Consider the following 24340-nt stretch of genomic DNA (forward strand, 5'->3'; position numbering starts at 1 on the left):
GTTTAACCCGACGACGGATTAAAATTTAGAATGGCTATCGTGCGGCTAAATTACCGAATGGATTAAAAGACGCATAATGCTTCATGAGATATTAATCTCACGTGACTTGGGTTTTTTGTATCGGCGCTGCGCTAAGTGAGCCTCTTGTAACCAATGATTTTTTTTTTCAAAGAAGGTAAGCAGCTAAAAAAAAAAGCGAGAACAATGTGTGAACTTGTACCGGTCAATACTTGTCAAGGGCAATAAAGTTTTATCTTTGAAATAAACATGCCAATCGTTGTCTTCCAACGCAAGGTAGTACGACTACTCGACTTTTGGCAGAAAATAAGCCTCGAAAAGAGAAAAAGCTGGAGAAAAACAAAATGTGAACATTTTGAAGATATGTATTAGCAAACGCTAAAACCCCTAGGAGGATGGCCCGACCTTATAAAGAGCAAATCTATGAAAACTGCTTACCAAGCTGAACATTTCACGACTACTGTAGAGCTACAGTGAATTTGGAAACTTTCTACGACATTAATGTTTCTATCAGGACACAATTTATTAAAAAACATTCACTTCGAGGTACTTCTCCTGAGCACTGCCGCTTAGTGTAGAACAAAAAAAAAAAAAAAAAACCAAAGCTTTGAGAAAAAAAAATGAGTAGACAATTTCTAGTTTTATGAATTACTTGTAACTTTACACCCATCTCCGATATACGGTACCACCTGGACAACTACAGAACCTGGTGGTACCCTACGTGCAGAGTCGACGAAAGGTAAGGTTGATGCGGGGCCCCAAGGCCCCCTTGCGAGGAGGGAGGGAGTGGTACCAGTACTGGTTCGTTGGAGGGTTCATCAGCAGCAGACTGCCGTGCTCCAGGCTTATCTTCACTGGTTCCACGTGACGCACTTTACGCCTTGCATCACCATGCTTCAGCACGAAGTCTCGAGCTTGCCCGAACGAGAGCGACACAATGGGCACACCCCGATCCAGGTCCTTTTCGTCGTCTCTGTGCTCCCCGATGTGATCCGAGCCGTCATTGTACCTGCAACGAGTGCCAAATAGGTGTCAGACACTCTTGTGATCAAGACATGAATAGTGAAGAGGCTGTGCGGCGTTTGATAAGATAGTTGATTGGGGAATGAGAACAATCTGAGCGACAACTCCTCCGCTCATCCTAGTCCTTTTTTCAGTCACAGAATCCACCAGCTCTGCACGCAGTGTGAACACTGACTGTATAATATTGTGTGTCGCATGACGCGCTTCCCAATGGGAACAGTAGGGATGCCTAGTTTGGTAGCTCATCCCTGGTTGACACACAACTTGACAGGCAGACACTGAGAAAACATGGACGCATGTGAGCACCACCTCACAAAGACCGTACAAACCTTGTAAACTGATTCTTATACTTTGCTTAAAGTGGCGCTTCCAAGCAGCTTAGCACTTAAGCCAGGAGCACACGCGAAAACTAGAGCTTGGGAAAGATAGAGCAATAGGATAGAGCAGGCTAGAGCAACAGGGAAGTGACTGCATTGGTATTTTCGGCTCATGCGACAGGCTACATTATATAGGCAGTGTTGGCAGGGCAGACCTTGCAGGTGTCATTGTCCTAACGGCAACTGAAAGCCTTTCCAGTCATGAAATGACTGACAATATTTCCTGCTGCAACATTTGAGTTATGACATCACATTTCAAGTTAGAGCTTTGCATCACTTTCTGAGCCACTTTTTGGGACACTTTCTCAGCCTGGTTTTATAGCTTCACTGTGTCAGCCTTAGGTGGCCTCTTCTAGCTGCGTTACTTTGTAGAGTCACGTGACAAACAGGGCCACGTTAGTTGCAAACATACAGAACGTAGCTTATGTCCTCATTTACATTCTCAGACATTGCTTGTTTTGCTTTAGAGCAGGGTTTCAAAACCAGAAGAGAACCTAAACCGAACCTGTCTAATGCCGGAACTGAACCTATATTTTTTTCTGGATTAACTTCTACCTGACTTCCTTCCCCCCCCCCCTTTTTTTTTTGCTGTAGTCAACCTAAACTCAAAAAAAAAAAAAAAGGATGATGGTTATCTGTTCACAACAAAACAGTTCAACTATGTGCTGTTGGTGATGCATGGTCACTCTCATCAGGGGGCTCTTTCTTTCACATACCATCAATCTTGTAATCCCTCAGGCCCTTGTCCCTTCCAATTAATCTTAACAATACAAACGTGCTATTCTTAGTCACAAAACAGGGAGAGGAACGCACACCAATATTGGAAGCACATGTTGCCGCCGGTCATGCATGCAAGGGCAAGGAAAATATTACTCTCTGCACCCTGCAGGCAAGACGAAACATTGGCCTCGTCTTTCCTAAGCATAGGGACCGGGCGGCCGTTGTATGGCACCACCGTCGCTTCAGCAAACAGCGCCGCCCGTGGCGAACCTATCGTCAGTGGAATGCCGGTGGCGGTCAGCGCAGCGTAGTTGTACATGACTTTCTGTCGTTCTGCTGCGTTGCTGGTTGCAAAGCGTGGATAACCACAAGGACTTTTTTCAGATCGGTAAATCTTGAAAGTAGAGGCGGCCTTTACGAGGCATGCCATGTGTGTGATTTACGCCGATACTTAATTGCAAATAGCAGACGACGCTCAATGCGCCGAGCTCGAAGACAAGCTGGAAGTGCAAGCCTGTTCCTTCGGGCAAATTTTTCATACCTGCGTGCAGTTTGGTGTTACGAGGAATATACTGCAGCTAAATGCTCTTACAAAGCCGGTGTAAGCAGCCGGTCCAGGAATGCTGGGTTGCTGGCCTTTTGCAGTTGATGACAAAACGGCGCCGTGCACAAGCAGAAGACAAAGTTGGGGGGTGCCTTTTAAGATTTACTTCAAAACAGAAATTGTGATGAATGATGCTTCCATAACTTCATCAACTACGGTAGAAACGTGTTTAATTTCACAGAAATAAGCTTACTACAGTAATCGGGAATCGTTTAGAGATTAAATACCGCATGATAGTAGAACGTTATTGCTTGTCGTGGAAAAGCATTGATTTACAAGAATTGCAATGGTTGCTGGCTAGTTGGTTAATGGTTTTTCGAAAAACAATTCTGCGTAGGTGAAAGACGCAAGACAGGAGGGTGCCCGAAACCTGTACTCAGCTTCACAACTGAATGCTGTGGTCGGTTTACAAGCTGCCGCCTACGCTTGAAAAATCATGTACTGCTCCGTCTAACGATGATTGATGGTTTGTCGCAAAGCTTCCTCATGTGGGTTTCCTTGGTTGCCATCTGGATTTAAACTTCGCTACTTGAGCTTTGAATTTCACCAGGACGCCGTTTGGTTTTTTGATCGCTGCGTCTTTGTCTTTGACCATTTCCCATTCGATTTCGCACGAAGAAAGAATTCGTGTTCAACCATCGTCGTTGTTAGATGGAGGGCTGGATGATATTGCTGTTTAATTTTGCACCTCCACGCACCCCTCTCCAAATCCTAACTGCTTCCAGCGTGTCAGAAATGCGTCTGTGCTGGAGGACTCGAACTGATGCACCACTACTTGAGGCCACTAGTCGCGCGTTATTGAATTCTTCACAAGACATTACATGATTTTTTAGGTACTCGGTAATGGATACTTAAGCATTAAAAACTACAGGCTGACGTTAACAATGCCACGTTTTCGAACTACCGGTGCCAGTCTTTATTCCACGCAGGTGGTAAAATGGGAAGGGGAGGGGGCATGGTTTGCTGCTTGGGCTGTTGGGTGGTTGAATAACACTGGCTCTTGATAAAATGACTGCTACAAACATGGGAGCTCCACTTCAGCTCTCAAGCTCCCATGCTGTGACAGTGTCGCTCACCAAAACCGAAGGCACAAAGCACACGGTTACAGAAAGAAAGTGTAAACTGCCACGATGTTTCCGCGGCCTCGTACGTATATATCTCGTACGTAAGTGCCTTTCTCTTCAAAGCACACGTATCGAGGTATCCCAGCGTTAAGGCTGGCGTTAAACCGTAGTCACTGAAACCAGTGAAAATAATTTAAACTGGTAGAAACGAATGCTAACCCTAATAGTTTTATTCCTACTCAGATCACGCAGAGCCAGGTGCAGATGCTGCAAAAAGCGCTCATGTCAATGTAGCCCATTCCCAACCTTACAAATGTCCAATAAGTTTACGTAGCCATTAGTGCCTTTAACAAGAAATTAATACTAATAATAGCAGTTTTATTCGTACTCAGATCGGGTGAAGCCAAGCGTAAATTGCTGCAAAAGCCGTTCACGTAATTGTAGCCCATGCCCAACTTTAGAAGCGCCCGACAAGTTTACGTAGCCGTCACTGCATCTAAGAACCCAACACACCTGTCTAGACTTCGTTTCACCGCACAAATACGCTCACAACACCACCAAACTATTCAAAGCACGGAAGCAAACACGGAAAAAACAACGGGAGGCCGCGTATTCCAATGCACCGGCTCATCCCATTGACGAGCAGAGCGCCGAGTGGTGGCGCCACCTGTCCAGCTGCCCGGTCCCTATACGCCTCGAGATTCGCGATCGCTGCGCCGCCTGCCGCCGCTTCTCCGCGGCGTTTGCGGGATTAGCGCTGCGTGGCTGATAGGTGGTCATGCAGTGTTTTGGTTCTCTTTCGCTTCTCTTTGCCTTTCCGCGCACTAAACAACTTGTTATGGTGACGTCTATAAGCTAACTGCACGTTTAGGGCACTTAAAAAAAACAGCTGCGTCTTGGTAGAGCGCTCTAACGCCAACAAGAGCTACCCGGGGAGGCGGTTCTGCGCGCTTCTTGGCCGCTCTTGCGGGCGTCGGCGACGGCAGCAGCATATCACCGCTGTCACCTTCGAACACGTCAGCACAAGTGATCGCCTCGTTTAGACCTGATATTGGCACTGTAAGAGGTTGGTTCACTTTGCAGCGCAAACAAATGCGGCTTTTCTTCGAATATGTATGTCGTAGAAAAATATGTTTCGGGGATGTGATAACGCAATAGCTGACAAAAACTTGTGCCTTTTATGGGAATATAAGTCACGCGAAAATGTTAAGTAAACTCAAAGCCTGTGCATTGTCAGAAATGTGCCCACTCATGCCTTATAGTAAGAACCAAGGTATATGTTAATGAAACCACGGGAAAATGAAAGGTCTGCAAGTCAGGAATAAATAGAATACAGTCAAACCCGGCTATAACGAACCCCGATAGAGCGAATCATGCTACATATCGTACAAAAATAATTCAGTTACGGAAATACATGGGAAACATATTCCTTATAACGAAGTTCACATCCGATATATCGAACTCTGCGCGCCTAGAATGGCCGCCGAAATGCATGGTCTCGGAGCGGCAATTGAGATGTGGTTTGGCCGCGACCACGGAGCAAGAGTTGCGACTTAGACATTGCGCCTTGCACGGAGCGACATGACGCCCGACACTTTCCGTAACTGTTTCCGACGCGCAGGACTCACGACGGAACCCCGCAGTCAGCGAGTCCGGACCAAGACAGCAACATCGGTGAGCTGTGTGGGAAGAGCTCCCCCCCCCCCCCCCCAATCTCCATTCCCGATGATGTCGCGAGTGAAAGCCGTCCGACGCTTCTAATGAAGAGCTTTCGGCAGTCAATGTGCTCCGCCAATGCTTCTTAGATTTTGGAGGACGCGGAGGACTCGAACTGGTGCAAATAATGTTTCGTGTAGAGAATGCTATGCTAGTTGAAGCCGCCAAAACGAAAGTAAAAACAAAAATCACCGCTTGTTTCTTTGCAAAGTAGGCAGTTCAGGCGGAAAGTAGGTTTAATACTTGCAATAAATAGATTATTTTGGGTATGGTAACGGCTACTTTACTGTGTTTGTTTTTGCATGCGGGGATGGTGGAGTTGAGGAGGAGGAGGGGGGCTCCCGCGGATTGCGAACTTGTAACGCTAAGTTCGTTATAGGCGGGTTCGGCTATATCGAACTATTGGATATATCGAAGTAATCGTGGTGCATATTGCAATTCGCTATAAACGGGTTTGACTGTAGTCGTAGGGGAATGGAAAAAAAATGAGTGCAGCTTCTGAAATGCTAAAGACTTTTGTTTGCGCAAGGTAGTATTCACCAGACCACCTAGATGCGAAATGCACTGATATTTCGCTAGACATGGGGGGGGAGGGGGGTGAGGAGGAGGACGCTCAACTATCGTTGTTTACAAATGCGGAGCGAAATCACCGAATGAACGTTTTAGTAACCACGCACACAAGCTGCGTGTTCACTTTTCGTTTGTTTTTCGCCTTCAACGAACGACTGATCACTCGGCGGACGCATTTTTTGAAGAATACAGGGTTGCCAGTTCACAAGCGATACAAGGTGTCGTTGGAAGAGTTGATTGATTGGTTGCAGGGTTTAACTCGCCGACGCAACGGAGACGATGAGGCACGCCGTAGTGGAGGGGTCCGGATTAATTTTGACCACCTGGAAATCCTTAACGTGCGCCGAAATCTCGTACACACGGGCTCGTTGGAAGAGTGTCGTATCTGATAAGGGTCTCTGATTTCGGTTTATGCTAGATTCTGCAGTCTCCCTGTGCCATATGACGATGTTTCGAAGAAGAGTTTGGTCACGGACGCGGATTACTCTATAAGCCCATCTTCGCGCCTCTCGTGGATGATAAATGTAACAGATGAATCTTTGCGAGCGCTCACCTCGGGACAAGACGACACAGCATTAAATTTGTCGTCGTGTGCTGACTCCGGAGTGTAATTTTGCATTATCCATCGTACTTCTTTGGTACAATGTTTGTGAAATTTATGCCGCATTGGCTTGTTCATGGTACTGTTCAATATCTGATATGTGATATTGGCAGGTGTAACTTGCGTGCTGTGAGGTAGGAGTGCTCCGCTGGATTTTGTAAGTGCACAAAGTCGATTTACATCATATTGTGTATGGCCGCAACATGACCATCGGAGAAACACTGCTTACGGACACACTGCCACTAAATTTCAGGGCAGCGGAATTGCAATCAGCTGCATGCAAATGCTGGCTTCGGGACGCCGGCCTGTGACACACGCCCGGCGCTCATATAGATCTCACTAAGATCGCGTCATAAACGTTTATACTCTCGTGAACAAACCACGCTTGCAAACAGAGTGCCTGCTCCACGTTATTCGGTATTTTGAACGCGGACAAACGGTAAATCGCTGTCTTGAACGAGCCCCAAAAGCAACGGCGACAGGGGGGAGCGGGCCCGGGACTCCCGCGCCTGCTTTCGAAACGGGCCGCTAGGGGGATTTCACTGGCGCCCCTACAGGCCGCGCTCGAGGCGTATAGGTAAGGCTAGGTCATATACGTGCACTTCCTGCTTTTCGTAAATTGAAAAAAAACATAGCACGGTTGGGAACTAAATAGTACTTGAGAAGTGTGTTTCTATCACAGAAAAGAAAGGCTGTGCAGATGGTTTTAAGCTGATCCAAAGGAAAACCAAATGGAGTAATTCACCTTCAACCATGGCGTAAGCGTTGTTATGAATCAGCAGCAATGACTATGTGCCACCAATGCTTCGTTTGAACTATAAGCAATTCACCAATGCCCAGCAGTAACTGAGCCACGCCAGCCGCAGCTAAGTTCTCTGTACTGTGGCGAAGTGACAGGGCCCGACATGTTAAAACATGCCAGCGCACACAGACGCTATTGCCAGTGGTGGAGATTTACTGTGCATGCCTTTTGGCCCTCCGTCTGGTGTCACGCCTGCAATCACTCCTTTTCAGACAATGGGAGTTGTGTATTAAAGCGAACACTTTTTTTACTGGGACCGGCGGCATTCTGCAACAAAACTAATGCATTTCCCCATAGGCTGGTTGTCCATTGAAAAGCTCTGATAAGATCCCCAGACATATAAGATCGTGATAAGATCCCCAGGCGCGTGCGTAAAACTGGGCTTCCATTGTGTCAAAACGGTTACTTGAAAATAGCAAAATAGGAATGGTTCCAGATAAGACAATACTCGCATCAATCATGAAGAAGGAGTAGAATAATACCCCCTTATCTCGTGAACCACGCATTTTATACATTTAGATCGTTCTGTTGTGAAACCCGTATTCAATATTTCTGCCGTCAGCCGGGTGCCTTCCCTCCTCAACGTTAAACGACCCAGTGTGTCGACAATGACGTCGCGGTGAGCTACGATGCCACTGGACAATACCCCTTTCAGCGAACTCGCGGCCCCTCAAGCATCAACCTGCCAGTGGAGGCGCTGACAAAAGCATCGCTTGGCACCTCGCACGACAAGCTTCGGCAGCGTGCCTCGCATCACTGTCATGCCCTTTAGTGGCGTGTCAGACAACGCTGGAGATGTCTTCAACGAGCCACCCGACGATGATTGCGAGAGAGGAACACAGGACATCTTCCCGGCATTTTGACATCGAAAGGACAAAGGGAGCTCCGACCTCAGGAAGATTGCCTCAGTGGAGGCAACACACCTGTGCAAGAGAGAAGCATGTCTCTCAGTGTGTGTGTGTGCGTGTGCATGCATGCGTGCGTGTGTGGACGTCACTCTCAGAGTCATGAATTTTGTGATTGGTGCGTCCTGACATCAGCCGAGAGGAGGGTGAAAGGAGACGGACCCAACATGCATATTTAATCTCGCGCGCGCACGAGCGCACTGCCTGTTCTCTGAGATCGAGATGTAAATACTTGTACATAAAGTTTCCTTCTCTTTCAGCTTTGTCATCACGACTTCCCGGCATGACACCAACCCCGGTCCACTTCGACCACGCTACCCAGGTTTGCAACAGTTCATAGGTGCATTTACTAACTGCGAAAAAAATCCTTGCACGGGTTAATTCTTTGTTCTTCACGATTTCGGTTTTCAAAGGTTTGACGATCGTTTGGACACACTTTAAGTGAAGGATGGATGCACTTTTAGCTTTCGCACTTCTCAACTTTCTTTAGGAAGAGATGGTAAATTTTTTTCACTTGACTTCTGTTTAAAAACTTTCATATCGTTTGCAACGTTCTGGCAGTTGGATTTGCACCTATAAATGCCCAATAAGCTGCAAGCAGTGTGCCAGTGCATTTTAAACAGAGCTCAAGAGAGTTACTCTGCTGGTTGGTAGGGTCCCAGTGTGCTGTAGTGTCGCGACACTCTTCATTTCACCATAGAATAAACAGTTTCAGGATTGGCCTCTGGCAGCTCTTACCTGCAAGCAGCCCGCCAGTCATGTTACCTTGATGCGGGCCGACATTGTGGGCTCAGTTGCAAAATCGCAAAGCCAAAATGTTAGTCGCTCCTCAATCCTTGAACTGATACTTGATTGCTACTATGCGATAATGGGATCACTTGATAACTGCTAAACTGCATACCTCTGTTACGAAGACGATCTTTTTTTTTTTTCTGCGTGTGTGCACACAACCACAACAAAGTCCATGGCCAGTGCTATTCTTCTGCTGCCTCTTCTGTAACTGAAAAGGGACTAGTTATTTAAAAAGTTATTAAAAGGTAGTTATATACTTGTACTTGCTCTAGCACTTTATCTCCTAAGCTGAAGAGGGCACTTATGGCATGCTTATTCCTCATTACTTTATATCTATTCATATTTATTTTTAGCCCCACGGCCATGCTTGCTGATTGTTGTTCCTCAAGCACTTTTTTCAGGTGTTCTGCGGACTCCCTTAGCAAGACTATGTGGTCTGCAAACCTGAAATGGCTCAAGTATTCTCCGTTTATTCGTAATGCTGTGTTTTCCCAGTCAGGCTCCTGAACACCCCCTCCAGACATGCTGTGACCAGTTTTGGTGAGATAGTGGGGCTCTTCGATTTACAGTCTCGGACTCACCGCGGGTAGTCCGAGGATTCCCCGAACCCATAGGGATACATGGGAAAATCGAATGCCAGACGGCTTCCCGGGGAGTCCGCGGCGAGTCCGAGACTGTAAATCGAAGAGCCCCAGTGTCTGCGTGTCTTACTCCCTTTTGGAAAGGGAATTTATTGCTTTGCCTGTGAAGTGTTATCCTACCCGTACATCCCTTATATAGGTTTTCTAGAAGTCTTATGTAGGTTTCCTCTATTCCCTGGTCTTTTAGCACGGCTGCAGTGAGTATGGAATCAAACAATTTCTCATGGCCTATAAATGCCATGGAAAGGGGTTTAGTGTATTCTGTGGATTTTTCTATCACTTGATTGATGACATGAATGTGACCAATGGTTGAGTACCATTTCCTAAACCCAGCCTGCTCTCTGGGTTGTTGGAAATCTAGGCTGTCACCTATGTGGTTAACTATTAATTTGGTAAACAGCTTGTAAACAACTAAGAGTAGGCTTATGGGTCTGTAATTCTTAAAGTCTTTGGTATCTCCCTTCTTATGAACCAGAATAATGTTGCCGTCTTTCCAGGCTATGGGCACTTTTTGAGTCCTCAAGCATTCTGAGAATAGTGCAGCAAGCTTTGCCAGTATAATATCTCCTCCTTCCTTTTATACCTTCGTCACCTACAGCTTTTTTTTCTTTCCATACCCTTGAAAGCCTTTCAGACTTCCTCTTCAATTACTAGTGGGTAATCGCAAGCTATTCTTGTACACTTAGTAATTTCCTCTCGTCTAACGTCACCGGCGAATAGCCTGGTGTAGAATTGCTCTGCTTTCTTTATAATCTCCAAGTTGTGCGTAATGTTATCCAGCTGGTCTCTGATTGCGCACATCCTGTCTTTGCCGATGGCTAGCTTTCTCTTAGTTGCTTCTAAGCTTCCCCCTATTTGCAGCGCTTCCTCGATCACTGCCATGTTATATGCACATATGTCATTTTTTTTACTTCTTTTAGTCAATTTCAACAGCTATTGTAACTCAAATTGATCCGCTGTACTTGAAACTTTCATATACTTCAACTAAAGAACACCACACACCCGCACAGCACAAGAAAAAGTAAAACGGCTACATTGTATTCATTATACTGGCCCGATAACCCCATTTTGCTCTCCTGGTATGAATGCAAGGGTTCAGTTAATTGGTACCCATCATTACAGGGGAAAAAAAAAAGAAGAAACTTAACCACGTGAAGCTAGGATGCTCAGCAGCAAGTGTTCAAGATTGCCCAAGGGAGCACAGGAACTTTGCCCACACCATGCGAACATGGCCTCAATGCTTGTTGATTGATTGTAAGGTTTAACGCACCAAAGCAACGCACGCAATGAGGTGTGCCGTAGTGGAGGGCTCCGGATTAATTTGGACTACCTGAGGGGGATCTTTAGCGTGCACCGAAATCTCGAACACACGGGGGTTTTTGCTTTTCGCCTCCACGAGAAAAGCTGCCATCGCGACCGGGAATCGAACCCGCATCCTCGTGCTCAGCAGTGTAATGCCTTAGCCACTGAGCCACCGCGGCGGGTCTCAATGCTTGTTGAAACGTTCCCTTGACAATGTTTTGTATAGAAGGAAAAGATCACAGATATCAGTTTCTTTACAAACCAACCACTTGAGCTAAAAGTGCAACACTGCCACTGACCGAACAAAGCAGCACACTGCAAACAACGGTGTCTATATTACACAGGTTGTTCGCCTTGTTCATGTTTCGTCGTATACGCTCGTGTATGTCGATGCTTTTTAATCAGATTCATAAAGCGGCACAGCCAAAAAATGGGATGACCTTTCAGCGTCCTGGTAGCCTGAAACACTCACCTATTAACGAGCACGAAATTGTAGTGGTGGCCGGTGTGCCCGGAAACGAGGCTCCTCAAGTGCTCCAGAAGTGGTGTCCAGGGTTTGGCGGGCAGCCGAGAGCCGGAAAACGCATACGACATCCCCGGGTCACCGTAAGACACCTGAGAGAAAGGGATAGATATCTGATATCCAAAATGCGCCCCTGTTCTGAACGCGGCCGTGCCATCTATGATAGAACTCATCCACGCCGAATTGCTTGATGTTCGCGGATCGACGAGATTGTAAAAAAAATATATATATACCAGAAAGTCACCTGTTTCCGCGGTATTTTATGCCACTTGCCGTAAACTCGTATCTTGAGGAGATCCCCCGTGAAATACTCCACCTCAGACTCGAGCCTCTGAAAGATGTAATCCGCCGTTCTCCGTCCAAAGAACGCTATGTAATCGAGATCCAGGCCTTCCCTCAATATTTTTTTCGTGACCAGGGGTTGTGGATTTATGCAGACGATGTCAGTCAACCCAGAGGAGACAGATTCTGCCTCGCCAGCCCCTTGGTCTTCGTTAGTCACTCGAAGATTCTGCGTAAAAGGCATCGCTGGTACCGTTTTTTTCATTGGCTCTCACCGGTCAAAGAGCTGCTGTAGGCAGACAGCGTAATGAACGTAGGCATTACATTTTTGACAGCTAACAAAACAGCGCCGTGGAAGGCAAGACTGACAGCGCAACTTCGAATAGGGCCGCACCACAGAAGGCCGCACTGCTGCTCTAACTGCGATTTGTTTGGCCTTCCCGCTAGCGAGCCGAAAACATCTTGTACAGTAGTTATTTCACTAGCTAAAGGGTGGCGCCACTGACGCAGACACGGAAAGAGCGAACGCAAGGGGGGCTTTTTAAATCCCGTTGTAGTTGTAGCGGTTTTGAAGTCAACCGAGCGGTGTCTGGCCTCTGGCTTTTCGTTCTGATTGCGCGGACAAGTAATAGCAAGCTGGAGCACTATAACATTGCCTTAATGCGGGTGAGATGTTGACGCAGACCCAAGGGCGTCCGCAGAACTTTTTGCAAGGGGGGGGCATCCATTAGCGGGGGGGGGGAAGGGGGGGGGGGGGATACGGTTAGATAGCATCAAAAAGGCGCTATTTGTGGTTACAAAAATCACAAACAACGAATTAGAACCAGACTTGGAGGATATACATTGGATTTTATTACCTAACAAAGAAATAGAGTAAATAAAGAAAATGCGAGAAGTTACTATCACTTTGTAAAAAAGAGTGGCCAGTCTCGCTGCATGAGAGTTCTCGACTCGCGTTAACTGATCACTAGCACACAGTACAATACATTCACATACATAGAACTGCTCTCCGTCAATCTTTCTTGAATAGCAGATGCAGACGCCTCGGGGTTTTCTGGGCAAATTGCGAGACGACATGTGTGATGAAGTCTGTTGAAATGGCTCACGCAATACAGATACTACTCGCCTCCCTGGCTTTCAATGCAGTACAGGCGTACAAGCGTTTTGAGGGGCTGATTTATAGGGTTTGTTTCGGAGATTGGGTTGTGCCGACATTTCGCAATTTTGAAGGAAATGTTGTACAAGGTGATGGGACGGCCCGGGAGGATGTTACACTCTCCCTACTAGGTGTAGCGGTGAAGATTTTTTGCTAGATATAGCTGCAACTTTGTCCCAAAACTGAAGTTCTTGCGGTAAGACTGCATAAATCTAGAGTTTAGAAAAAAGTCAAACCTTTCATAATTGTTCGCTATATTCAATAGCCAGCACAGACAGTCTGTTTCGCTGCTGTCACATGACCGCCAATGTTAGTCAGTGTCCAAAGTGCAATGTTGACCGCAGTCCTGAAGGGCGTTCGATACGGATACGCATGACCTGAGTGTGCTAATCATTTGAGTAGCGTGGATTGTTGCGCTAGTTGGTTCCCGTACATAATTAAAAAAAACTTTGCGCTAAAGAACTGTAGAGACGCGCCCGGGTGGCGCGGACGCCGCGAGCCGTGCCGAATGTGGGCGTGAAGCCCGCGAAGAATGACGCAACCACGCGCAGTTCACGAACAACAAAAAGCCCCGTTTAATCCCCGCCAATGCCTTTATACAGAGTGGGGGCGCCACCTCCCAGTTACTCGAGTCAACAGGTGGCGTCCTCTACATCCCTCCTTCCGGAGCTCTCAAACACAAGTGCTACAAAAGAGCACCACCAAGAAACAGTCCTTGCAGCAGTCTCACAAATCCAGTCTGCGAGGTGGCACCACGCGCCGGCCGTATCGTGTGCAACGGTGGCTAGGCGATCCTGCAGCAGGTGCAGGAGCTGGAGTGTCCGATGCGGCACCGGTTGCTGCCCGCTGTGGTCCTGGAGACGGCGCAGATATCGGGGCCGCACGGTTGGAGCTTCCCGTGTCATCTGAGGGGGCTGACTGAGGATTGCTGCAAGGGACGAGGTGTCTGCGGTTTCTCACTAGTATGCCACTGGGCGTCTGGACGATGTACGAGCGTGGTCTCTGAGCTGGGCTTAGGACCGTCGCCCTTGACCGCGTGTCGCGTACCCATACTTCCTCCCCATCGTCGAGAGCACGAAGGTCATGCGCTGCGTGCCGGTTATTGTAGTCTCTCTGTTGTCTTCGTCTCTGGGCGGCATCCCTGTCATTGAATTCTTTCACCTGTGGCCAATCTGGAACAAGGCTTTGAGCCGTGGCTGGCACACGAGTTCGCAGAGAGCGTCCCATGAGCAGTTGAGCCGGGCTGTAGCCAGACACACCGGGAGTGTTACGGTATGCTAGCAGAGCCAGAAATGGGTCTGTGGCCTTCAGAAACAGCTCCTTGATTGTGCGAACCATGCGCTCTGCTTCGCCGTTGGACTGCGGGTAGCGTGGACTGCTCGTGACATGTGTGAACCCGTAGGTCTTCCCAAAGTCCTCGAAAGCTTTACAGGAAAACTGTGGCCCATTGTCGCTGACTACAGTCACCGGGATGCCGTGTCGGGCAAACGTGCTCTTGATTGCAGAAATAACGGCGTCCGCAGAAGTGGACCGGAGTGTGATGACCTCTGGGTAGCGAGAACGGTAGTCTACAACCACAAGGAAATCTTGATTGGCGAAATGGAACAAGTCGATGGCCACCCTCTCCCACGGAGCTGATGGTGTCTCGGTCGGAATCATGGGCTCACAGCGTTGGACACGTGTAGAAGCACATGCTGGGCAGTTCTCTACGGCTGCTTTAACCTGGCTGTTGAGACCGGGCCACCACACAGAGTCTCGGGCCACCGCCAAGCATCGATTGACGCCTTGATGACCATCATGCAGCAGGTTCACGATGTCTCTGCGTAGTGCTTCGGGCACAACTAGACGTCCGCCCATGAACAGCAGGTCCTCGCATATGGTGAAGTCCCCACGGTGCTCCCAGTAACGTGTCATGTTGAGCGGCAGCCGGTCTCGTCGAGGCCACCCCTTCATGCTGTATGCTTTCAGCATTGAGCACTCGCCGTCTGAAGTTTGGTGAGACCTGAAGTCTTCAAGACGTACGGCCAGGGTTGAAGGAAGGGCTGCCACGACCATAGACTCAAAAATTTCTGTGCTGTCCACTTTGGATGTAGAAGAGCATTCAGGATCCCTAGAGAGGGTGTCTGCAGTGGCCAGGTACTTCCCTGGAACATACTTGACGGTGAACTGATATCGCATGAGCCTTATGCGAAATCTCTGGATGCGAGGGGGCATGAGGTCAAGATCGGCGGAGCCAAGCAACCTGACGAGCGGCTGATGGTCTGTTTCAACGACAAAGCTGAGTCCGCGCAGGAATTCCTCAAACCTCTCGATGGCCCAAGAGACACCAAGCGCTTCCTTCTCAATCTGACTGTACCGCTGCTCAGCAGTAGTCAGTGCTCTTGATGCGAACGCGACAGCCCGTCGCTCTCCCGTCTGTTGCTCCTGCAAGAGAACCGCGCCTAGCCCGAACGAACTGGCATCTGCCGACACAAGAGTGGGTAGCTCTGGATTGTAGCTGGCCATACAAGCATTAGATGCCACCATTCTCTTCAATGTCTCGAAAGAGGTCGCTTGCGCTTGGTCCCAGGTCCAGACCGCATTCTTGTTCAAAAGGAGCCGAATCGGTGTAGTGACGGCAGACAGGTTCGGCAAAAACCTTCCAATGTGGTTCAGCATGCCCAGGAAACGACGGACGCCTTGCGTATCTGTCGGCGGTTTCATGTTCACAATAGCAGATACCTTGTCGGGGTCAGCCGAGATGTCAGTGGCGCTTACCACTACACCAAGGAACTTGACGGAAGATACCCCGAAGGAGCATTTCGAGGCATTCAACGTGATGCCCGCTTGTTCTAACTTGCGAAGGACTGCTTGGAGTCTGCTGTCGTGCTCGGAACGGTCCCTGCCGAATACTAGAATGTCATCTACCATGTTCACACATCCTTCCAGACCCTCTAGAATCCGAGACATTTGGCGCTGAAACACTTCGGGAGCGGAGGTGATGCCGAAGGGCAGGCGGCGGTAGCAGTAGCGACCAAACGGGGTTATGAAGGTAGTCAGTTCCTGACAGCTTTCAGATAGCCTTACTTGATGAAACCCCGATTTTGCATCAAGTTTCGAGAAGACTGCGGCATTGCCAAGACGCCCAAGTACCTGGTCCACCGTGGGCATAAGGTGTCTCTCCCGGAGAACTACTTGGTTCAACTTCGTGAGGTCGACACAAATTCTGTACTCTCCATCCGCTTTGGGTACCAGCACAATACCAGCACACCACGGGGTTGGCACAGTGACTCGCCGGATGACCCCGTCCCTTTCCATCGCGTCTAAGTCCTTCTTGACTACGCCTTCGAGGGGAATAGGGATGCGCCTAGGAACGCTGAGAGAAAATGGAACCGCTCCAGGCTTGATGCGGATGTGATATTCTTCAGGCATCTCGCCAAGGCCTGAGAACAGCGAAGCTGCCGCCTTGTCGGACGTTGGGGGCCTTTTCAGAGCTTCGTCTTCCACGGCGTCAACAAACTGGACGACTCCCAGGTCCACTACCGCCGAGTACCCCAACAGAGGAGAGTCAATGTCTGCTACGACATACAATTTTTTGCATACCGTCCGGCCTCGCCACGACAGGGTAGCAGGAAACGTCCCGAGCAACTTTAGGCGGCAGCGGCCCGGCCCCATCAACTGTTCATTATTGGGTTTGTCTAGGTCTACTGGGCACCCCGCGAAGCTCGGAGGTACGACCGAAACGTCCGCCCCAGTATCCACCTTGAATTGAAGAGCGCGTCCATTGACATGAACAACAACGTGCCGGCGTTCTGTTTGCGCTGCATCCACGGCGCAGAGCTGGATTTGGCTTAAGCGCCTAGTACTGTTCGAGCGGCAAACCGCCGCGAAGTGACCGTTCTTGCGACAGTGGTTGCATGTGGCCCACCGTGCTGGGCACTCAGATCGCGGATGAGGGGCGTGGCCGCAAAAATCGCATGCCGACTTCGGGCCGGCGCGGTACTCGGGAGGCCGACAGACGTTACTTCGTGCAGTTTCGCGCGCTGGGGCGGCGGCCATTCGGTACTGCTTATTCACAACGGCGTCGACGTTCAGTGCGTCTGGTGCGAAGTCTGTCCCCTGACGCCGCCTTTTCTCATTTTCGGCGTCTTCGTACTGACGAGCTTGGATGAGCGCCTCGTCCAGTGTAAGCTTTGGATTGCGGCACAGCTGGTCGGTCAAGCGAGAGTCAAGCAACCCTACGATAAATCTGTCCCGAACCAGCCGGTCGTCCATTTCCCGAGAGGCGTAGTTGCATTTCTTCACGAGAATTCGGAGCGCCGTGAAAAACGCGTCGACTGACTCGCCTACCACTTGCGTGCGCTTGTGGAACCTGCTCGATTCGTATACCTCGTTGACGGGGTGTACAAAATATCCCGAAAGACTCGTTGTCACGCCGGAGTACGAGCGATAGGCCTCAGCGTCTGACATGAGAGACGAAAGCACCTCGCGACCTTGGGGACCCATACAGTAGAGCAGCGTGCGTACCTTGGTTTCTTCGGGGGCGGAGGACAGCCCTGAGGCGAAGGAGTAATCCTCGAATTGTTGAAGCCACGCGGTCCATTGGGCTGGGTTGTCGAAAGTGAACTGCGGCGGGGTTCGCAACGTGAAGCTGGCGGTCCCGGCGGAGGCGGCGGCTGGGTTATCCTCCATGTTGCACGGTTGTCGCAGGATCCCATTTCTGACACCATGTAGAGACGCGCCCGGGTGGCGCGGACGCCGCGAGCCGTGCCGAATGTGGGCGTGAAGCCCGCGAAGAATGACGCAACCACGCGCAGTTCACGAACAACAAAAAGCCCCGTTTAATCCCCGCCAATGCCTTTATACAGAGTGGGGGCGCCACCTCCCAGTTACTCGAGTCAACAGGTGGCGTCCTCTACAAGAACGGGACAAAGGAGAGAACGTCGGTGTCGTTCTCTCCCCTCTTCCGTCCTTCAGGGCAAAGTTATTTTAATTATGGGCCAACCAAGCTGTGCAGCTTTTTTGTAGTGCATATAAATATCCGAATTTCCAAGGGGGGGCAGTTGCCTCCCCTTGCCCCCCCTTCCGGACGCCCATGCGCAGACCATGAAAAGAATCGGGCAAACTTCCTTTATTGCAATCTGCAGACAATGGTGTAGATTATCCTTTTATTGGAATGTTATCTTGCTATTTACCTGTAACAGGAAATTACATGTATTAAGGAAAAGCTCTAAGCGAGGACTTGAGCTAGTGCCCTCTCTAAAAACCAGGGATAGGAGGCGGGGTTCCGGAAGAGCGAAAGGGGCAGGTCGGTTGCGAGTTCTCAGACGAGAACAACGAAGGCGGATCGCCCCTGGAAAAATGTCTTCCCCGCAATCCATGATTACATGATAGTGAAGCCGACTTTATAGGGGCTGGGTGTGTGGCAGCCATACAGCTATACAGGGTGTTGCAACGATAACTGGAACACTTTAAAAATTTTTCCTGAGCGATCCGCCGCTCTGTTCGCGCTCAAACTTCATACAAAGGTCGCATTTTGTGGTCTATTTTGTTTGACACCGGGAACAACAACGGTACTTACCTGTTTATTCTGAAAATAAATGAAAACGATTTTCGCCTATGGGAAAATGGCCGCTGATTTGAACGTGCGAGCCAGCGCAAGTTGATGTTGGAACGACGGAACCACCTGCAGAGTGAAACGCACGTTTGGGATTCACGTACGGAGCCAAATGGTGCAGCAGACGATCAGAAAATGCACCTAGAAATGAGCTAACAGACGATCAGAAAACCCGGTTTTCGGGCTCGCACGTCCAAATCGCCGCCATTTTCCCATAGGCGAAAATCGTTTTTATTTATTTTCAGAATAAACAGGTAAGTACCGTTGTTGTTCCCGGTGTCAAACAAAATAGACCACAAAATGCGACCTTTGTGTGAAGTTTGAGCGTGAACAGAGCGGCGGATCGCTCAGGAAAAATTTTTAAAGTGTTCCAGTTATCGTTGCAACATACTCCTACAACAATAAATTTCTTCTAATGTTGGCTTTCGCACATTTCCTCAGTGTGTTGCAGTGAAGCCTAGTTGCAGCTTTTATTTGACAGGAAGGCCGAAGCCAATGAGGGGGTAGTTGGGGTTGTGACTCGTGATGCAAGGTGGATAGAGTAGGATCAGTTTCAGTTCTTAATTGCACAGTGCATTTGAGAGTTTTTCAGTCGTCTGTCGCCCTGCTAGACAACCCGTGCCGGACCACTATCCCTCTCCACCGAACTCCTCGTTGTCCTCCCCGCCTACAAATAAACAACGCAGTGTCGAGAGTTACGTCCGACGGAATTAAAAACTAAGGTTACGTACGACGGAACTTTAAGCCAGTATCTAGAGTTACTCTGATGGAACCAAAAATTGAAAATTAAAATTACGTCCGACGGAAATTTAAGCCAATGTTTCGAGTTACGTCCGGCGTAACCTGTAATCGAGGTTACGTCCGTAGTATTCCACACTAAAAACTTAGACTCCGAAATGGAAATTAAAGCGACGTTCGACGCAAAGTCAAGCAAAAAAAAGTTTACAGCTGACGGTGCGTACTGTAATCAATGCAACATTGAGCATTCTAGATTGACCGGTCCTGGATAATCTGCCCTCGGATTGAAGGGTCTGCAGGAATACATGAGAAAAATCGAGCGCCGGATCGCGTCCCGGCAGTCCGCGAACAGTCCGGGACTGATGATCAGGAGGCCCATTATTGCAACGGTCCGTTGTACGATACATGAAGACAAATTGGAAAACACATTAATTGCTTATGACTATGAGGTTGTAACGCGCGGACGCCATACGGGCGATGATGAGCGCTGTAGTGAAGAGCTTCGACTTAGTTTGACCACCCGATGATCTTTAACGTGAGCCGAAATCTCGAGCAAACAGGCGTTTTCGCTTTTCGCCTCCAGCAGAAAAGCGGCCGCCGCGACCGGGAATCTCAACCCGCGTCCTTGGGCTCAGCAGCTCAGCAGCACAATGCCTTAGCCAGTGAGCCACCGCGGCCGGCGAGCTCAGAAGTTTATTAAGGAAGTCGCATGCGACTGAAAGAGCTCAGCCTGGGTGATCGTTCGACGAATATGTAACACTAAAGCTAAGCTGCAGCAGTATAGCCGAAAAATATCGGAAAGCTCTAACTCGGTATATCATACGCAGGTTTCTTCAGGAACCACCAACACGACGTGCATTCGGCGATAAAAAGCAATCAGCCCTTGAAAAGGTTATAGCGCAAATAGAGTACGGTGGCAGGTGCTATTCATATACTCCGAACATTCTTAACGCATTTCGCTCTCCTTATGCAAAACTGTTCAGTGGAAACCCGGGTACCGGTGGTGCGCCTGATTTTAGGCCATTCCTCGAGACTTTTCCTAAGCTCATTGAGCATGAGCGGGCTCTGGTTTCGAGGCCTTGCAGAGGTGAAGGCGGCCATTTCACGCCCGCAATCCCAAAAATCCTCTGGACCAGACGGCCTTACTTTGAAGTTCTATCAGAGATTCTCAGATGTTCTCGCACCCGTCTTATAAAAAGTAACTACGATGGAATATGAACTCGACGCCCCACCCCTGAGTTTCACATGGGTCATACTGTTCTACATTTAAACCTGGATGTAACGAACCTCTATGTAACGAATTCCCGGATTTAACGAAGGTTTTCATTTCCCCGTTTCCACCTCCATTGAAGTCCATGTGTTTGCGCCCTCTATGTAACGAAGGAGTTGCGACAGTTAACCTGGACGTAACGAATTCGCTACGCTGACGAATCAAGGTTTTTTGCCCTTTTACTGAAAACTCGGCTGGCGAAATGCACTAATTTAGCGAATTTCTCCCGCACCGCAATCTCCCGTGTGTTTCCAAGTTTGAGTGCGGTGTATATTAGGTGCTTGGCCTGCCTGTAGGCGTCTCGTCTCCACTGATATCTCTGGTATGGGTTCGTGGGTGATGCGTTCTGCTGCCTGAAAACGAAAAGATTAGCCTTTTGAAGACAAGCTTGCAATTTTAAATGCCGTCTCCGCCGGCGAGAAAGAAGAACCATCTCTTATTTTCCGCTCTTGATGCGGCTGGGCTTGGGGATGCTTTATACAAGGACATATCGTTATGTTATCAAAGCTGTACGACCAGGTTAATCGTAAACCGCGAGCTCTCCTATTAAATCCTCGGTACGGGAGGGTTGCCCCTTATCACCCCTTTTATTTAGTTTGTACCTCGAACTGCTGTGTATTAGCATTCTGTGTCATTCGTGACTACTCTTTGTCAAGTAACGAAGTTGGAGTTTTAGTCTTATGCGAATGACCTTATTTATACATTTTTCTGTTCGGGCAAAACAAAAGTGTTTTGGAGGTCATGAGGCTAACATAGCGTTTTGTAATGCATATGGAGCTGAGGTAAACCTTGAAAAGCCACGAAGATTTTTGGCTGGGCTGGCGGGGTTCGCAGCCGCAGCACTTCGGAGGCATATAACATGGGATTCAGAAGTTACAATACCTTGGGGCTCCTCTACACCAGTACCGCGACTGCGGGCCTCATTGGTCTGCGGCGCTTGCAATTGCAAAGCGCTAAACACAGGCATGGACGGGGCGGGAGCTCTCGCTATTTGCGCGGGATAAAGTCTGCAATGTATTTCTAGTCTCAAAACTTCTTTTTGTAAAGCAGGTCCTTAGCTGCACTTGATATAAGGGCCAAGCGTTTCACATAACGCTCTTGATTGCTCCATAAGCGTTTCATATGGGTTTCATACGGTTTAATAGGTTACATAAGTGAGGAACCCGCCGCGGTGGCTCAGTGGCTAAGGCGTTGCGCTGCTGAGCACGAAGTCGCGGGTTCGATTCCCGGCCGCGGCGGCCGCTTTTCTGATGGAGGCGAAAAGCAAAAACGCCCGTGTGTACGAGATTTCGGCGCATGCACGTAAAGATGTCCAGGTGGTCAAAATTAATCCGGAGCCCTCCACTACGGCGCGCCTCATCGCCTGCGTCGCGTCGGCGCGTTAAACCCTACAATCAATCAATCAATACATAAGTGAGGAATAGATATCGTGTCACGTCTCGTGCATTATTATTATTATTATTATCGATTGTGTGTTTTTTATGTCCTTCATATATAACCGCCTCCTTCTCATTATGATGAACAATGTTAGTTTTCGCCACAGCTCGTCTGTTCCTGTGTATTTTCCCCAGTTCGTTGTACGTTTTCATGTCAGGCAGCGCACTTCTGCCCTTCAAGATGTTCAAACATCAACTTGCCCACTTCCAAGTCTTACTGAGCCTGATGGATGGATTGCGAGGAGTTGGTAGGAGAGGAACAGGGGGAGGGAGGAGAAGTAGAGGCGCCGTCGTCTTTCGACTTTACTCGCAGCGAAGCAAGCACACACGCGGCCATTTTATATCTGCGCGGGCTAGTGATTTAACTCACTGGAGTGGGCTGGCTGTCCATGCGAGCTTGTGAAGGAGTGACGGCGAGTTGTTTTCGCGGGCTGTTCGAGGGCCGAATGGTTTCATGTGTTTTGATTGCTTTTGCTCTCCATTATAAAATCTGTTTATTTTTCGGTTCGGAGAGCATTCAACTCAGCAAGGATGAGTGCTTTTCTATCATCCTGACCATTCTGCGTGAGATGCCCTTGGTTTCAAGATGCTTGAGATTCGTTCAAAGGCTTAATTTTTTGTTTATTTATCACACATTGGCAGTCACCTGCTGGCAGCCGAAGCCGGGGGATGCAAGCTTCATGATTCTGGCGACGGAATCTAGAGGATTATTCGTGAGCTACAGTAAGAACCAAGAAAACACATTTATTTATTTACTTATTTCAGGTACCCTCATGGCCCAGGTGACATTAGGGGGGGGGGGGGTGGTACATCAGGATGTTCAAATTGTACAAACATTGTACACATATGAAACAATATGCACAAACACTAAACCAATAAGTATGCAGCAGTGCGCCGATATATCATCATCATCATCATCATCATCATCATTATCACCAGCCTATATGCGCCCACTGAAGGACCAAGGCCTCACCCATTATTCTCCAATTACCCCGGTCCTGAAGCCATCTACAAAGGCTTGACACAAATCAACACAGGTGTTGCCTCTAACATAGACAACTAACAAAACTAATATTGACAATTGTATGTCAATAGAAATAACACATTGACAGGAAAATAAACACGGTGGTAAAGAAAGGTCACAAACTAGACATGCATAGAGATAAAAAAGAAAGGAAGCGAAAAATGTCGCAAAAGAACAATCAAGAAGCAAATTTGCCTCAGCATATGCAAATATCTGTTGTAACATGCACAAGGGCAATGGTAAAAAAATACATGCAGTTGCATATCGTCTCTTAGAACGCCATGCATACCCCGTGGGACATCATTGAAATAGCGAAAAACCTTGCATTAATTCGGCGTATTCTTCAAGACTAGACCAACCAGAATAACAATACACTTGTCATCTACCAAACCATGACGCAGTCGTGGTCTAGTAGATGACATGTCATAGTCATGTCATAGCTGGTAGATGACATGTCATGGTCATGTCACTGATTGATTGATTGATTGATTGATTGATTGTAGGGTTTAACGCGCCGACGCAACGCAGGCGATGAGGCGCGCCGTAGTGGAGGGCTCCGGATTAATTTTGACCACCTGGGGATCTTTAACGTGCGCCGAAATCTCGTACACACGGGCGTTTTTGCTTTTCGCCATGGTCATGTCACAGCTTCCTCGTAATCTAGATGGCATAATGATGGACTGGGCGCAGAAAAGTTTTGTTTCTTTTTTCTCTCTCTCTTCGTTAATCTAATGCACGCTCCGTCAAGATATATTTATTATGTGATCAGCAAAGGGCTGAAAACGCAGCGCAATAAAGTGGGTGTGGCTGCTTTCAACCTTGACGACAATCAAGCCTGTAAAAAAAAAAAAATAAAGCGCTCACGTCCTCGGACGGCTGTTCGTTTAACCTTAGCCCGTGATCCGAGCGTGATGAAGGTCAGAACATACTTCCTATCTCATTATTCTAAGCGCGAAAGACGGGCAGATGACGTGCATCACGTGAGCTCGTTTGTGCATATTTCAGGGGCGGCCAGTCATTGACGGACGGCCTTCAATAGAATGTAGGGAGAAGATACTTGTAAAGCCGAATTATATTTTGATTATGTGGGGTGAAACTGCAAGAAACATCGGTGGGAAAATGTTGGACCTAGATTAGTAAGCTTCTGTTTAAAAAATTCAGGGAAAATTTCAGGAAACTT

The 24340-nt window shown here is 48.4% G+C and overlaps 1 protein-coding gene across 1 annotated transcript; it reads right to left on the minus strand.

Moving 5' to 3' along the window:
• Positions 1-245: 245 nt before the first annotated feature.
• On the minus strand, positions 246-12331 carry LOC144146031 (DNA oxidative demethylase ALKBH2-like). The gene is made up of 3 exons (XM_077677951.1): positions 11903-12331; positions 11608-11750; positions 246-1027 (listed from the first exon to the last, which is right to left on the minus strand). Exons 1-3 carry the CDS (start codon positions 12203-12205, stop codon positions 736-738), a joined length of 738 nt encoding a protein of 245 aa, XP_077534077.1. The 5' UTR covers positions 12206-12331; the 3' UTR covers positions 246-735.
• Between the last annotated feature and the right edge of the window lie 12009 nt (positions 12332-24340).

This window comes from Haemaphysalis longicornis, unplaced genomic scaffold (genome assembly GCF_048455015.1).
Source record: "Haemaphysalis longicornis isolate Haplotype H1 unplaced genomic scaffold, Haemaphysalis longicornis Haplotype H1 scaffold_7, whole genome shotgun sequence".
NCBI classification, from domain to species: Eukaryota; Metazoa; Arthropoda; class Arachnida; order Ixodida; family Ixodidae; genus Haemaphysalis; species Haemaphysalis longicornis.